The following is a 16,664-nucleotide window of genomic DNA, read 5'->3' as shown; positions in this document are numbered from 1 at the left end:
ATATATTATGATGCAATTCCAGCAGCAATAGGTCAAAGGTCAGCGGTCATGTCAGGTAAAAATGTGATACTTGAGAACAGCTGAAGGGATTTATCAAACTTGGTTCAAATTTATATTATGATGTAATAATGTGGGCGGAGGCATATCGGTCGACATTGCGACAGCGAAGAGTGTCGTTCTATTTCCTTTGTCTTTTCTTCTCCACACCTGCCAATTATCCACAATACCCTTTCTTATCCCCCCTATAATTCCCCTTTCCCCTCCATTTCTCAAATTTCCCTCCATCCCTGCATATGTATGACGTGTTGATGACTTTGGATTTCACCAGCAAGGAATTAATTGCTTAAAGTTTTCATTTTGAAGCATTTTCAGTGATATCTCCTAATTTGCTTTGTATTGCAGTTTGAAGAAACACCAGTAACCGCACAATATGAAGGAGAAACAAGGCACAGGAAGCGGAATTGGGAGTGGTCCAGTCGGCCTGAGAACACTCCGCCAAAGTAAGATTACTTCGAGGCACTTTTGTGTATCTTCTTCTTCTTGTTGTATTGCCAGCTGCTTGCACAATTGTAGAATGTTTTGGATCTAGTGCAGGTCTCAAGAAGGCCTTGTCTTTCTCAAAGGTTTATCAGGTAAGTGACAGTCGAGTGGTGCATATCATTTCATTATTCAGTCATGGTAACCAGCATCTGACATCATCTCATTATTCCAGACAATATGCCAAATAGAACTATTGGAATTATTATCTTCACCAATTGAGGATTCTAGACTCACTTTTTGTGCATTGTATTTCACACAAGTTCCCCCAAATTGTCGCAGGCCAGTTTGACCGAATCCACCATTTAACTGATGATGTTGGTTTTAAAATTGTAATCACCTTTGTGGTTTTGCTTGCCCTGACATTGCCGCACAGTTTTCATAATCAGTTATGACACAACTCACCAAGCCGGAGTGATCCTCTGTTCTAGTGGTGAGTAATTGCTGATTCTCTTCGGTCACCAAGTTTGGTTGGCTTTGCTTTGCACAAAGTTGATGAAACGCTATTTTAGTGCATGCATATTCATCTTTACCTCTGCCACCAAAGGTGGATGGAGGTTATGTTTTCACCCCTGTCTGTCTGTTTGTTTGTTTGTCTGTCTGTCTGTGAACTAGATATCTCAAAAAGTTGTGGATGTATTCGGACGAAATTTGGCAGAGATGTAGAGTATGTGACATGGACAAGATGATCAGATATTGGTGAAGATTCGGATTCGGATCCGGCTGGTATAATTACCCTGCACTCGTGAAGCGAAAAGCAGGGTTAAACAAACTGGTACGTACGTGTGCCCTATGTGTGCCGTGTGCCGTACGTGTGCCGTGTGCCGTACGAGTGCCGTGTCTGCCTTTTAAAACTTCATTTTCTCGGCAACCATTGGTCCAATTGACATGAAATTTTACCGTAGGAGCGCCTCTGCCTGTATATTTTCTTGCTGATAATTATGACGTCATAGGTCACGTGGTACAGACGCCATTTTGGAAAACGTTACACCTCTATATCTCCCAAACCGCTAAATGGAAAAAAATTAAACATGGCTCATTGTCAAGTACACCCCATGGGGAATAAGATATGTTAATGATGATATCATTGGTGGTTGATATCATTGATGATATCAAGCCTGGTGTTGGCTTAGCGGTTAGGGTGCCGGCTTGGGATCCTAGGATGCTGGGTTCAAATCCCGGTCGATCGCTGAATTAACGCCAGGCAGGTTGACTCAGCCTGTCATCCTTCCGAGGTCGGCAAATTGAGTACCAGCTTGCTGGGATGAATGATCACGGTGTGTACGCCGATTTAGAATAGGTACACCGTATCCCTGCGTATCGTAAGAGGTGACCAAGGGTTGGCGTCAGGAAGGGCATCCGGCCATAAAAACATTGCCTCAAACAGGGAACCATGATTGTCATGGGGCCCGCAAGGCTAACCCCCGCTCTAGCGGGGAAATTTGGCCTTAAAAAAAAAACGATCATTCATTCAATGATGATATCATTGGTACCTCCATTATGACGTCATAATTCAACAGGTACAACGCTTGATCTGATCAGTATGAAAAAAAAATTCCTCTACAACTGTTAGTCCGATGAACACGAAATTTTCAGAATATGAGCGGCTCCTCCTGTAGAATTGTATTGATGATAATTATGACGTCATTGGTCACGTGGTACAGGCGCCATCTTGGAAAAATCGAAAAATGTTGCACCTCTATGTCTCCGAAACCACTCCATGGAAAAAAATGAAATATGGCTCAATATCAAGCAATCCCCTTGGGGAATAAGATATGTTAATGATGATGTCATCAGTACCGTAATAATGACGTCATAATTCGGCAAGTACAACGCTTGATTTGATCAGTATGATTTTTTTTTCTCTGCAGTTCTTGGACTGATTGACACGATATTTTCTCCACAGGAGCGCCTCCTCCTGAAGAATATTTTAATGATAATTATGATGTCATAGTTCAGCGGTAAAGGTGCCATCTTGCAAAAACCGAAAAACTTTGCCCCTCTATATCTCCGACCCCGCTCCATGGAAAAAAATTGAAACATGGCTCATTGGCAAGTACTCCCAATGGGGAATAAGATATGTTAATGATGATGTCATTGGTGCCTTTATTATGACGTGACATCCTATGTCACGTGGTCTGGCAGCCATATTGGATCTAAGCCAAAAAAATTGAAAATATTCTCCTTTTAAACTGCTTAACCGATCAATGCACATCTTTAACTAATTGATGAACTACCCATGGAAAATATAGTTTAATAAAAGTGACATTATCAGTCACTGGTCTGGCAGCCATATTGGATCAAGAAAAAAAAAAACCCTTAAAAAACAGAAGAGTTGGCTTGCACCAAGTCCTTCTCAAGACTGCGCAGGGTAAGTATTCTATGAATACCATCTAGTTATACATGTAGCACCTTAGGGGATTGAGTTTCTTTACTGTTCATTTACATATGGCAATTAGTACCCTGCGCACGTGAAGCTAAAAGCGAGGTTAAGCAATTTCTTCAATTCCGTCTGTCTGTCCGTCCGTCCATTTACAAAAGTCAGTTTATGATTGAGGAACAACTTATATCTCAATTGAATGTTGTATTTTGAACACAAATTGCAACATGAATTAGAAAACAGACCTGTAGTTTAACAGTACTTTGGCTCTGAATTTGTCCCGATCGCACATGTGCAGAGAGGAGCGAGATAACTTTTTTAATGTGGCAGTCAAACATAATGGTAAATCATTCCAAAGAAGAAAGTTACTGCTTTTAAGGATGCCATGAAGGACACCCCTAACAGGCACTAATAACTTATGAAACATGTTAAATAAGGTGGTGTAAAAGGCATTGCGTCAAAGGCGGTAAATTTCCCGAATATACGTATATTTTTTAATATTTATTTTATTTCAATTTAATTATATACTTTAACATTATAGAACCCAAATCGCCTTTTAACACTTTCAAAACCCTCCAGTTTAGCAGTACTTGGACATGTTAAATAAGGTGGTGTATAAGACACTGCATGAAAGGCGGTACACTTCCGCAATTTTTTTTATATGACCTTAAAATCACTATTTTATTTAAATTGAATTATATATTTGAACACTACATGGGGTAAGGTGTTCTATGAACTCTCTAGTTTATTCATCGTCTTCGTGAAGGATTTTGTATTTGTTCGCCTTGTGTTTATTAAATTGTTTATTTCCTGATGCCTGCGTGTATATCTTTCCCATGAAAACCATTTCGGTTATGTTGAATATTCCTGGATGATTAAATTGATGTAATTACCATAACTAATCGACATGGTTTTGATCTTGTTCGGAGTACAAAGTGCATTTTCTACTTCGGTGCGCTTTTGTAATGAAATTGCCTTAATCTATATGCCAGCTGCAGTTGTGGTTGTGGTTAAAACGGTTGATGTGGGACCGTGCACATGATCCTTGTAATGTCTAGTTCAGTCTTGTAATGACCATTCAACTCCACGAGGTTATTATACCATGTTTCCTGTTTGTAGGGATTTGGCCCATCATGCCTGTGCCTTATGTACACAGCATGAATTTAATCTATCAATTTACTTATCCTTCTCTGCACTATGTTCTTACGATTTAATGTCACTTCTACATTCCTCCATCATGGCTGTCAGGATAGCTTTGAGTTACGTTCACTCGCCTCTGAGCTGTTCAGCCTGGGTTAAAATCTCTATCTAGCTAAAAACTGTCATCCTGATGTTTCACATGGTGCAAGGTGATGCGTCAGTGGGCGCACCGTCTATCAGAATGATGTTAAGCAGGAGGACCCATCTGACAGCACTGGTTGTTGGTGGATTTTAAAAAATCCCACAGTGTCTTTTGTGAAGAATAACTGAGTTATCGCCGGCAACTTGAACAATTATTCCCACAGAAATAACGGACGAGTTGATTTGTCTCAGAAATAACGGAAGGGTTGATTTCTCTCAGAAACAACAGACTGGTTGATTTTTCTCAGAAACAACAGACTGGCTGATTTGTTCCAGAAATTACTGATGAGTTGATTTGTCTCAGAAATAACGGACGGGTTGATTTCACCAAGAAATAACGGACGGATTGATTTTTCCAGAATTAACGGATGGGTTGATTTGTCCCAGAAATAACGGATGGGTTGATTTCTCCCAGAATTAACGGACGGGTTGATTTATCCTATAAATAACGGACAGGTTGATTTCTCGCAGAATTAAATGACGGGTTGATTTCTCCCAGAATTAACGGACGGGTTGATTTCTCCCAGAATTAACGGACGGGTTGATTTCTCCCAGAATTAACGGACAGGTTGATTTCTCCCAGAATTAATGGACGGGTGGTTTCTCCCAGAATTAACGGACAGATTGATTTCTCCCAGAATTAACGGATGGGTTAAATTCTCCCAGAATTAATGGACAGGTTGATTTCTCCCAGAAATTACTGATGGGTTGATTTCTCCCAGAAATTTCTGGTTGATTTCTCCCAGAAATTACTGACTGGTTGATTTCTCCCCAGAAATTATTGACGGGTTGATTTCTCCCAGAAATTACTGACAGGTTGATTTCTCCCAGAAATAACAGACGGGTTGATTTCTCCCAGAAATAACAGACGGGTTGATTTCTCCCAGAAATTACTGACTGGTTGATTTCTCCCAGAAATTATTGACGGGTTGATTTCTCCCAGAAATTACTGACTGGTTGATTTCTCCCAGAAATTATTGACGGGTTGATTTCTCCCAGAAATTACTGACTGGTTGATTTCTCCCCAGAAATTATTGACGGGTTGATTTCTCCCAGAAATTACTGACGGGTTGATTTCTCCCAGAAATTACTGACTGGTTGATTTCTCCCAGAAATTACTGACTGGTTGATTTCTCCCAGAAATTACTGACTGGTTGATTTCTCCCAGAAATTACTGACTGGTTGATTTCTCCCAGAAATTATTGACGGGTTGATTTCTCCCAGAAATTACTGACGGGTTGATTTCTCCCAGAAATTACTGACTGGTTGATTTCTCCCAGAAATTAGACTGGTTGATTTCTCCCCAGAAATTATTGACGGGTTGATTTCTCCCAGAAATTACTGACTGGTTGATTTCTCCCCAGAAATGATTGACGGGTTGATTTCTCCCAGAAATTACTGACGGGTTGATTTCTCCCAGAAATTACAGATGGGTTGGTTTCTCGCAGAAATTACTGATGGGTTGGTTTCTCACAGAAATAACTGATGGCTTGATTTCTCCCAGAAATAACTGACTGGTTGATTTATCCCAGAAATTACTGACTGGTTGATTTCTCCCAGAAATAACTGATGGCTTGATTTCTCCCAGAAATTACAGACGGGTTGGTTTCTCGCAGAAATTACTGATGGGTTGGTTTCTCCCAGAAATTACTGACGGGTTGATTTCTCCCAGAAATTACAGACGGGTTGGTTTCTCGCAGAAATTACTGATGGGTTGGTTTCTCACAGAAATAACTGATGGCTTGATTTCTCCCAGAAATAACAGACGGGTTGATTTCTCCCAGAAATTACTGACTGGTTGATTTCTCCCAGAAATTATTGACGGGTTGATTTCTCCCAGAAATTACTGACTGGTTGATTTCTCCCCAGAAATTATTGACGGGTTGATTTCTCCCAGAAATTACTGACGGGTTGATTTCTCCCAGAAATTACTGACTGGTTGATTTCTCCCAGAAATTACTGACTGGTTGATTTCTCCCAGAAATTACTGACTGGTTGATTTCTCCCAGAAATTACTGACTGGTTGATTTCTCCCAGAAATTATTGACGGGTTGATTTCTCCCAGAAATTACTGACTGGTTGATTTCTCCCAGAAATTACTGACTGGTTGATTTCTCCCAGAAATAACAGACGTGTTGATTTGTCCCAGAAATAACAGATGGGTTGATTTCTCCCAGAAATTTCTGTCTGGTTGATTTCTCCCAGAAATTACTGACTGGTTGATTTCTCCCCAGAAATTATTGACGGGTTGATTTCTCCCAGAAATTAGACTGGTTGATTTCTCCCAGAAATTAGACTGGTTGATTTCTCCCCAGAAATTATTGACGGGTTGATTTCTCCCAGAAATTACTGACCGGTTGATTTCTCCCCAGAAATTACTGATGGGTTGATTTCTCCTAGAAATTACTGACGGGTTGATTTCTCCCAGAAATTACTGACTGGTTGATTTCTCCCAGAAATAACTGATGGCTTGATTTCTCCGAGAAATTATTGACGGGTTGATTTCTCCCAGAAATTACTGACTGGTTGATTTCTCCCAGAAATTACTGACTGGTTGATTTCTCCCAGAAATAACAGACGTGTTGATTTCTCCCAGAAATTACTGACGGGTTGATTTCTCCCAGAAATTACAGACGGGTTGGTTTCTCGCAGAAATTACTGATGGGTTGGTTTCTCACAGAAATAACTGATGGCTTGATTTCTCCCAGAAATAACTGACTGGTTGATTTCTCCCAGAAATTATTGACGGGTTGATTTCTCCCAGAAATTATTGACGGGTTGATTTCTCCCAGAAATTACTGACGGGTTGATTTCTCCCAGAAATTACTGACTGGTTGATTTCTCCCAGAAATTATTGACGGGTTGATTTCTCCCAGAAATTAATGACTGGTTGATTTCTCCCCAGAAATTATTGACGGGTTGATTTCTCCCAGAAATTACTGACGGGTTGATTTCTCCCAGAAATTACTGACTGGTTGATTTCTCCCAGAAATTACTGACGGGTTGATTTCTCCCAGAAATTACTGACTGGTTGATTTCTCCCAGAAATTATTGACGGGTTGATTTCTCCCAGAAATTACTGACTGGTTGATTTCTCCCCAGAAATTATTGACGGGTTGATTTCTCCCAGAAATTACTGACGGGTTGATTTCTCCCAGAAATTACTGACGGGTTGATTTCTCCCAGAAATTACTGACTGGTTGATTTCTCCCAGAAATTACTGACTGGTTGATTTCTCCCAGAAATTACTGACTGGTTGATTTCTCCCAGAAATTACAGACGGGTTGGTTTCTCGCAGAAATTACTGATGGGTTGGTTTCTCACAGAAATAACTGATGGCTTGATTTCTCCCAGAAATAACTGACTGGTTGATTTCTCCCAGAAATTATTGACGGGTTGATTTCTCCCAGAAATTACTGACGGGTTGATTTCTCCCAGAAATTACTGACTGGTTGATTTCTCCCAGAAATTATTGACGGGTTGATTTCTCCCAGAAATTACTGACTGGTTGATTTCTCCCCAGAAATTATTGACGGGTTGATTTCTCCCAGAAATTACTGACGGGTTGATTTCTCCCAGAAATTACTGACTGGTTGATTTCTCCCAGAAATTACTGACTGGTTGATTTCTCCCAGAAATTACTGACTGGTTGATTTCTCCCAGAAATTACTGACTGGTTGATTTCTCCCAGAAATTATTGACGGGTTGATTTCTCCCAGAAATTACTGACTGGTTGATTTCTCCCAGAAATTATTGACGGGTTGATTTCTCCCAGAAATTACTGACTGGTTGATTTCTCCCAGAAATTACTGACTGGTTGATTTCTCCCAGAAATAACAGACGTGTTGATTTGTTCCAGAAATAACAGATGGGTTGATTTCTCCCAGAAATTTCTGTCTGGTTGATTTCTCCCAGAAATTACTGACTGGTTGATTTCTCCCCAGAAATTATTGACGGGTTGATTTCTCCCAGAAATTAGACTGGTTGATTTCTCCCAGAAATTAGACTGGTTGATTTCTCCCCAGAAATTATTGACGGGTTGATTTCTCCCAGAAATTACTGACTGGTTGATTTCTCCCCAGAAATGATTGACGGGTTGATTTCTCCTAGAAATTACTGACGGGTTGATTTCTCCCAGAAATTACAGACGGGTTGGTTTCTCGCAGAAATTACTGATGGGTTGGTTTCTCACAGAAATAACTGATGGCTTGATTTCTCCCAGAAATAACTGACTGGTTGATTTCTCCCAGACATTACTGACTGGTTGATTTCTCCCAGAAATAACTGATGGCTTGATATCTCCCAGAAATTAATGACTGGTTGATTTCTCAAAGAAATAACGGACGGGTCGATTTCTCTCAGAATTAACGGATGGGTTGATTTCTCCCAGAAATAACTGATGGGTTGATTTCTCCCAGAAATTACTGACTGGTTGATTTCTCCCAGAAGTTGTTTTAATATGACTTGTATTAACCACCCCACAGGGAGCAGCGCTATACAATTTAATACACAATTTACATTGAGAGCACTAATGTCCTCCCTCTGACCATGAACCTCCGGAACCATTAAATTTTTTTTTCTTTATTGTCTAAAACCCCCATGTGCACCCATCATGTACAACCACCAGTTTCAACCTATTCCATCCAGCAGTTCAGGGTGGAGTGGATGTTACAAAAATCAAACAAACAGACACTTCTCAATAGTATCATTTTGTTGGATGTGAAAGCCATTCACTTCCATTTTATTTATTGGTTGAGTTATCACTAGTCATTCTGCCACTGCACTTTTTCTCAAACAACAAGTGCAACTCAGGGTTAATACATTAGTGAATTTATTTATTAACCCATCAAATAGCAGTTTGTGATTGGAAAAGTCGTATTCACAGCAAGTTTCATACTCACAGTGCAGAAAATGCAGCGTATTAACCAGCTAAGGTTTACTTTCATAAAAGGGCAAATCATCTCAGTCTTTGCATTTTAACCACAGGTAGCTCTCTTCAGGGATTATGTATACCATATGTGTCTCCTACAGAGGTTAATACACATGGATTAATGTATTCACCTCAATGGGAAGTGCACATGACATATCACCCTCGACCCTTGCTCTACCTCACCCAGTCTAACAGGGGAATTAAATGGATGAGACTTTTATATAAATTGGACAACAACATCACCTGTGATGTTACTGAGGACACCTTACCTCAACTATGCAAACTTAATGCATGTTCAAAATGTCCGAAGAATCTAGTCAAACACAAACGGTGGTTAAGGTCTTATCTCAGCATTGCCCCTTACCTACAAATGTAACAGTATATATGATGGTAATATAAGAAAATTGTTCTTTGTCTCTCTTTCCTAAAGTTATGTCAATACTGAAAATAAACTCTGGAATTAATATAGAAGCATTCAAAAAGGTTGGAGGACTGGTGACAAAAATATGAAATGATGTATAGCATCAATATTGACTCAGATCTGCGAAATGCAGAATCAGCAGAATCGTTGTGGTCACATGTGAGATTCCAGTGTGAATTTGATGTCTGATGAAATTGATTCCACTTATAAACTGGTGCTCTGGGCATGTACCATCAGGAAGGTGTTTTTCTTTACTGTCTAAAATCTCCACGTACATGCTGAGGTACAACCACTTACTCTGGTCTTCAAACTTTGTCGAGTGCCATGGTCCATGGTGGTGGATGGGGTGCCACAGCCCCAACTCAGGGACTGAGCGTTATCGGGCTGGTAAACGCAGGAATTTTGAACTTATTTAGGCTGGCAGTGACAAATTCGGCTACTCTTTGTCCAAATGAACCGTGGGATCTTTAACACCCATGAGCTACCAATGCTAGCAGATGGGTCCCCAACTTAAGGTCCCATCTGACGTATGATGAAAAAAAATTGGTTTCAAAGCACCAGTCCATTACCTGCAAAGCACCAGTCCTTTATCTGCAAAGCACCAGTCCATTACCTGCAATGCACCAGTCCATTACCTGCAAAGCACCAGTCCATTACCTGCAAAGCACCAGTCCTTTATCTGCAAAGCACCAGTCCATTACCTGCAAAGCACCAGTCCTTTATCTGCAAAGCACCAGTCCTTTATCTGCAAAGCACCAGTCCTTTATCTGCAAAGCACCAGTCCATTACCTGCAAAGCACCAGTCCTTTATCTGCAAAGCACCAACCCCTTACCTGCAAAGCACCAGTCCTTTATCTGCAAAGCACCAGTCCTTTATCTGCAAAGCACCAGTCCTTTATCTGCAAAGCACCAGTCCATTACCTGCAAAGCACCAGTCCTTATCTACAAAGCACCAGTCCATTACCTGCAAAGCACCAGTCCTTTATCTGCAAAGCACCAGTCCTTTATCTGCAAAGCACCAGTCCTTTATCTGCAAAGCACCAGTCCTTTATCTGCAAAGCACCAGTCCATTACCTGCAAAGCACCAGTCCTTTATCTGCAAAGCACCAGTGCCTTACTTTGCAAAGCACCAACCACTTACTTGCAAAGCACCAGTCCTTTATCTGCAAAGCACCAGTGCGTTGCCTGCAAAGCACCAGTGTCTTACCTGCAAAACACCAGTGCCTTACCTGCAAAGCACCAACCCCTTACCTGCAAAGCACCAGTGCCTTACCTGCAAAGCACCAGTGCCTTACATTCAAAGCACCAACCCCTTACCTGCAAAGCACCAGTCCTTTATCTGAAAAGCACCAGTCCTTTATCTGCAAAGCACCAGTGCCTTACCTGCAAAGCACCAGTCCATTACCTGCAAAGCACCAGTCCATTACCTGCAAAGCACCAGTCCTTTATCTGCAAAGCACCAGTCCATTACCTGCAAAGCACCAGTCCTTTATCTGCAAAGCACCAGTCCTTTATCTGCAAAGCACCAGTCTTTTATCTGCAAAGCACCAGTCCATTACCTGCAAAGCACCAGTCCTTTATCTGCAAAGCACCAACCCCTTACCTGCAAAGCACCAGTCCTTTATCTGCAAAGCACCAGTCCTTTATCTGCAAAGCACCAGTCCTTTATCTGCAAAGCACCAGTCCTTTATCTGCAAAGCACCAGTCCATTACCTGCAAAGCACCAGTCCTTATCTACAAAGCACCAGTCCATTACCTGCAAAGCACCAGTCCATTACCTGCAAAGCACCAGTCCTTTATCTGCAAAGCACCAGTCCTTTATCTGCAAAGCACCAGTCCATTACCTGCAAAGCACCAGTCCTTTATCTGCAAAGCACCAACCCCTTACCTGCAAAGCACCAGTCCTTTATCTGCAAAGCACCAGTCCTTTATCTGCAAAGCACCAGTCCTTTATCTGCAAAGCACCAGTCCTTTATCTGCAAAGCACCAGTCCATTACCTGCAAAGCACCAGTCCTTATCTACAAAGCACCAGTCCATTACCTGCAAAGCACCAGTCCATTACCTGCAAAGCACCAGTCCTTTATCTGCAAAGCACCAGTCCTTTATCTGCAAAGCACCAGTACATTACCTGCAAAGCACCAGTCCTTTATCTGCAAAGCACCAACCCCTTACCTGCAAAGCACCAGTCCATTACCTGCAAAGCACCAGTCCTTCATCTGCCAAGCACCAGTGCCTTACTTTGCAAAGCACCAACCACTTACTTGCAAAGCACCAGTCCTTTATCTGCAAAGCACCAGTGCGTTGCCTGCAAAGCACCAGTGTCTTACCTGCAAAACACCAGTGCCTTACCTGCAAAGCACCAACCCCTTACCTGCAAAGCACCAGTGCCTTACATTCAAAGCACCAACCCCTTACCTGCAAAGCACCAGTCCTTTATCTGAAAAGCACCAGTGCCTTACCTGCAAAGCACCAACCCCTTACCTGCAAAGCACCAGTGCCTTACCTGCAAAGCACCAGTCCCTTACCTGAAAAGCCTGTTAAAGTCGGTCAAAGAATGAAACCCAAACTAGACAGGTGATTTACAAATGTGCTACCGTTGCCCCATCCTGTAAGACATCCCGAGGAAGTTATATCATATGGTATGCATTCCTTCAGAGATTATATTATGCCCGAGGTCCCATCTTGCTGTTTCTTATTAATGTTAAATACCGTACCAGACATGAGCCGTGAAACAAGCACGGGCCTTTCTACCACTGTTAAATACCAAATTCTTGCATCCATGTTATGCAGAAATATTTCGTTTCGTGCCTTGTGATTTGGCAGCTCTTGTTGAGAGGGCTTTTCTGAAACAGACGATTGCATTCTCGTAAAAAAAAAAAAAAAATCTATCTATAATTCCAGTAATCTCTGTGTGTTTGTTTGTTTGTACGTTTGTACGTTTGTCTGTGACCGCTGTTTCTCGACAACCACGGGTCCGATATACTTTAAACTTGCCAGGTATATTGCTGGGGACCCGAGGATGTGCCTTTTCAAGGTTTCATATTAATCGGACAATTACTTACCGAGCTATGTCCAAAAAACGATTCAACCAATCAGAGAGCAGCGAGCTATCGCGTGTGCCGAACGTGGCGGACACACTCTGCCTCGGATGGCACATTTGAGAGCGTATTCATTTATTTCACGTTTGCAAACTATGTTGCCGCTATGTTGGCGTTAAACTATGTTTTAAAACTAATAAAAACCATTTCATCTAAATAGAGGGGGGGGGGGGGGATTGTCACTGTACTCGCAAGCCGTTCGCCGTTCGCTTTGGCGTTGCGAATGGACCAAAACATTTCATGAACCAAACCATTTCATGTAAAGCGTTCGCCGTTCGCTTTGGCGTTGCGAATGGACCAAAACATTTCATGAACCAAACCATTTCATGTAAATAGAGGGGGGGATATAATTTTAGATATAGATATAGTACGGGCATGCCCTAGTATATATTGATGGGAGGAATGTGTCGCAGCTTCTTTTGATGAGAAATTGCCAACTGTTTTTCATTGGAAGGGCATGCACAGTGTTTAGACAATTTCAAATGAAGTAAATTTCCTGTCCAGCTCAAACTCAATGTCGCACTGTACTTTATGCAAAGCTATTGTAAGAAAGTTCCTATAATATTCTATAAGAAAGTGAGAAACGGCATCGAAGCAGAATGGAAAACAGTCGTTTATTTGTTTGTATTTCCAGGAAACTACTTTGTCGTTCTCGTAAGGTCAAGTGTGATGGCATTTCTGCAGTGAAAGAATCACGAGATGGGAGCATCTCGAACCAGCTACTTCTCTTCTTCATCCCAACTTTTCTGCTCTCCCACATCGTAGCATTTGGCCTTGGGTAAGCTACGCAGTGCAAGGTGTGTGTACGTGTCCACATTTTTATGGACGGTGACCTTTATTTGAAGACCAAGAGACAGCTCTACTGTGCGGTGGTGCTCGGTGCACTGCTGTATGGAGCTGAGATGTAGGCCACAAAGGGTAACGCTTCCGGGAAACGGGAAGTTTTCCACGATCGATGGCTTCGAGACATTTTAGGAGTTACCAGAACTCAAAAGTAAGTAGGGAATATCAGCCGTGTGCAGATAGCTGAAATGTTTGGGATCGAGGAACCATTGGAAGATGCAATTGCAGCATGGAGGCTCCACTGGCTAGGCCAACTTGCCCAGATGGATGATGATCGTATTCCATACAAACTCCTATTTGGATGGTTGCAAAAATGCTGCCCAGGACATGGAATAAAGTTCAGATGGTGGGATAAAGTGAGGAAAGACCTAAAGTTTCAACATCGGTGAGAGTAACTGGTTCATAGCTGCCTCGGATATATATCTTTGGAGAAGGAAATGTAAGGAGGCTTTGTATGCCTGTATGGAGAGGGACAGACTAAGTATGCTACTGCCTGTCAATAAGTGGAGATTAACAGAGACAGATATTTATGTGATATCTGCCAAGGATCCTTCAGACGACGGCAAGGCATTGCCAAACACAAATGCGAGACAACTCGGAGATCTTCTAGAGTACGACACCAAAGCCAACACCTTCTGTCTCAGGTTCTTGGTTCTTGGTCACCTCTCTTACCAAGGCCCTTCTCCCCCGATTGCTCAGTTTGGCCGGGCGGCCCCAGCTCTAGGAAGAGTCCTGGTTGTTCCAAACTTCTTCCATTTAAGAATTATGGAGTCCACTGTTCTCTTGGGAACCTTCAATGCAGCAGAGATTTTTCTGTGCCCCGACACAATCCTGTCTCTGAGCTCTGCAGGCAGTTCCTTCGACCTCATGGCTTGGTTTTTGCTCTGATATGCATTGTCAGCTGTGAGACCTTATATAGACAGGTGTGTGCCTTTCCAAATCATGTCCAATCAATTGAATTTACCACAGGTGGACTCCAATCAAGGTGTAGAAACATCTCAAAGATGATCAAGAGAAATGGGAGGCACCTGAGCTAAATTTCAAGTGTCATAGCAAAGGGTATGAATACTTATGCCAATGTGATATTTCAGTTTTTTCTTTTTAATAAATTTGCAAAACTTTCTAAAATCCTGTTTTCTCTTTGTCATTATGGGGTATTGAGTGCAGATTGATGAGGGAAAAAATGCATTTAAACGATTTCAGCATAAGGCTGCAACATAACAAAATGTGAAAAAAGTGAAGGGGTCTGAATACTTTCTGAATGCACTGTATATAACATATATATATATATATTGTTTGTGTTTGTTTTTTTTAAACAAAAACAATTTTTGTAAACGTTTTACCATCACTGTGTTTATCTTGCAGGATCATCATTGGAAAGCGCATGACTACTCCTTCTGGAAATTCCTATTGATTGATCTGAACTGTGGCACTTTAAACCATTTTCTCAATGCACTGTAGTTAGTTCATGTGGTCTGATCAGTGCTTAGCATTAGCTTCTCGATTACACGTAGTCCACAGGAGTAAATGACATCCATGGCGTACCAAAATTGTCTTTAAAGTGAACCGTTTATGACCAAAGTGTGTTTTTTTGGCCCAGCTCAGTATAACTTTACAGTTTGACTTAGCAATATCGCAATGTTAAAAATGGTGCCAATGCCTGCAGCGGGCAATCTGCACTGTGCAGTGTGTGATAAACGAGTGAAGGGACCTCCAAGGACTCCGTAGGCTACATCTCGGTGATATGATGCCATGTGCGTTTACATTTCAAACTTTGGATCATTTCAATCAATATTTATGTACTTTCAGTAAATGAATAATATTAGATAGCGCTTGTTGCAGGTTGTGATATAAAAGTTTATTGAAAGAAAAGAAAATGGCTTTGTGTTAGTTTGGACCAAATTCAGCCTTTGACCTGCATACTTGATGTCCATAAGTTGTCCCAATTAGTTATAATTTGTTTATGTAATTACTATTTCATTATCGCAATGCGTTGGGGCAAAATGCTGACCTGCCATTCACTTCTTGCTGAGACTCTCATTCAACTAGTGAACACTAAATCCAGGAATGTTTGAGAAAAGCAAAAGATGCGAAAAGAAACAACGAAAAATTCTACTTGGTATCAACATGTAGCATCTCGTGAGGTGGATTCGCCACCCCTGTCTGTCTGTTTTTAAGTGAGGACCTCATTTCCTCCGCCACCAAAGGTGGATGGAGGTTATGTTTTCCACCCCTGTCTGTCTGTCCGTTTGTGAACAAGATATCTCAAAAAGGTGTGGACGGATTCGGACGAAATTTGGCAAAGATGTAGCGTATCTGACAAGGACAAATAGATTAGATTTTGATGAAGATCCCGATCCGGATTCGGCTACTAGAATTTTTAAAGTGATTCTTCACCATTGGTAGATAGGGACAAAAACGATACATAGCAGGATATCTCAAAAAGTTGTTGACGGATGATTTTGATTCAACGTGATTCTGTATTGTGATTTTCTGGTCTACTCTGGAATACAAAACGTAAACTGTTCACCTGGCGGAGGTATGCTCTCTGCGGAGTGCCGTTCTAGTTACATACAGTTATGCTCACATCCAAAGCACTGATTGATGAGGACTTTGTTTTTCCAAAAATGTCTATAAAATAATTTTTCGTGAAGAACGTTTGGGCATTCCCATCAGATAAAAGTTATGGTTTACAATTCCTTCCTTCTTAACAGCTCCAAGCACACTTTGATGAAGCCATCTATTAATCGATATTGTTACAATTTATTGGTCTCGCTTATAAAAATTAAATTTTTCACAAAATGCACTCAGCCCAGGTGTGACAATTGAATGTTTCATTGATGTTGAATGGATGAATATGGAGAGAAGTTAAGTAGATTCTATTTTATTACATCACATTTAATTTTTTTTAAAATTAAATATATGACATTTACTGATGACATCTCCTCACTTTCAATGTCTCCACTTTGAAAGAACTCTTCGTGTAGTCTTTAGGGCCTTTCTTTGGGGTCTTACCCTCATCCGTGACCTATCTTATTTCCAAACTGTCACTTACATAAAACGTTACGAATGGTTCAGCATAACTTTGAACCATCTTCACACACATGTAACTC

At 41.2% G+C, this 16,664-nt stretch overlaps 1 protein-coding gene across 1 annotated transcript in view; it reads left to right on the top strand.

Moving 5' to 3' along the window:
• LOC137421124 (BCL2/adenovirus E1B 19 kDa protein-interacting protein 3) overlaps nucleotides 1–16,361 on the top strand; it is a 42,103-nt gene extending 25,742 nt beyond the window's left edge. Inside the window, exons 4-6 of the mRNA XM_068106859.2 lie at nucleotides 403–500; nucleotides 13,343–13,486; nucleotides 14,917–16,361. Of these exons, the coding sequence (XP_067962960.1) occupies nucleotides 403–500; nucleotides 13,343–13,486; nucleotides 14,917–14,965 (291 nt within the window). The 3' untranslated portion in view covers nucleotides 14,966–16,361. The remainder of the gene's footprint in view (nucleotides 1–402; nucleotides 501–13,342; nucleotides 13,487–14,916) is intronic.
• Nucleotides 16,362–16,664: the final 303 nt, after the last annotated feature.

Source organism: Myxine glutinosa, chromosome 2, assembly GCF_964187855.1.
Source record: "Myxine glutinosa chromosome 2, kmMyxGlut1.1, whole genome shotgun sequence".
Lineage (NCBI taxonomy): Eukaryota > Metazoa > Chordata > Myxini > Myxiniformes > Myxinidae > Myxine > Myxine glutinosa.
Note: the sequence above shows the minus strand (reverse complement) of the source record. Positions and strands in the feature narration are given on the sequence as shown.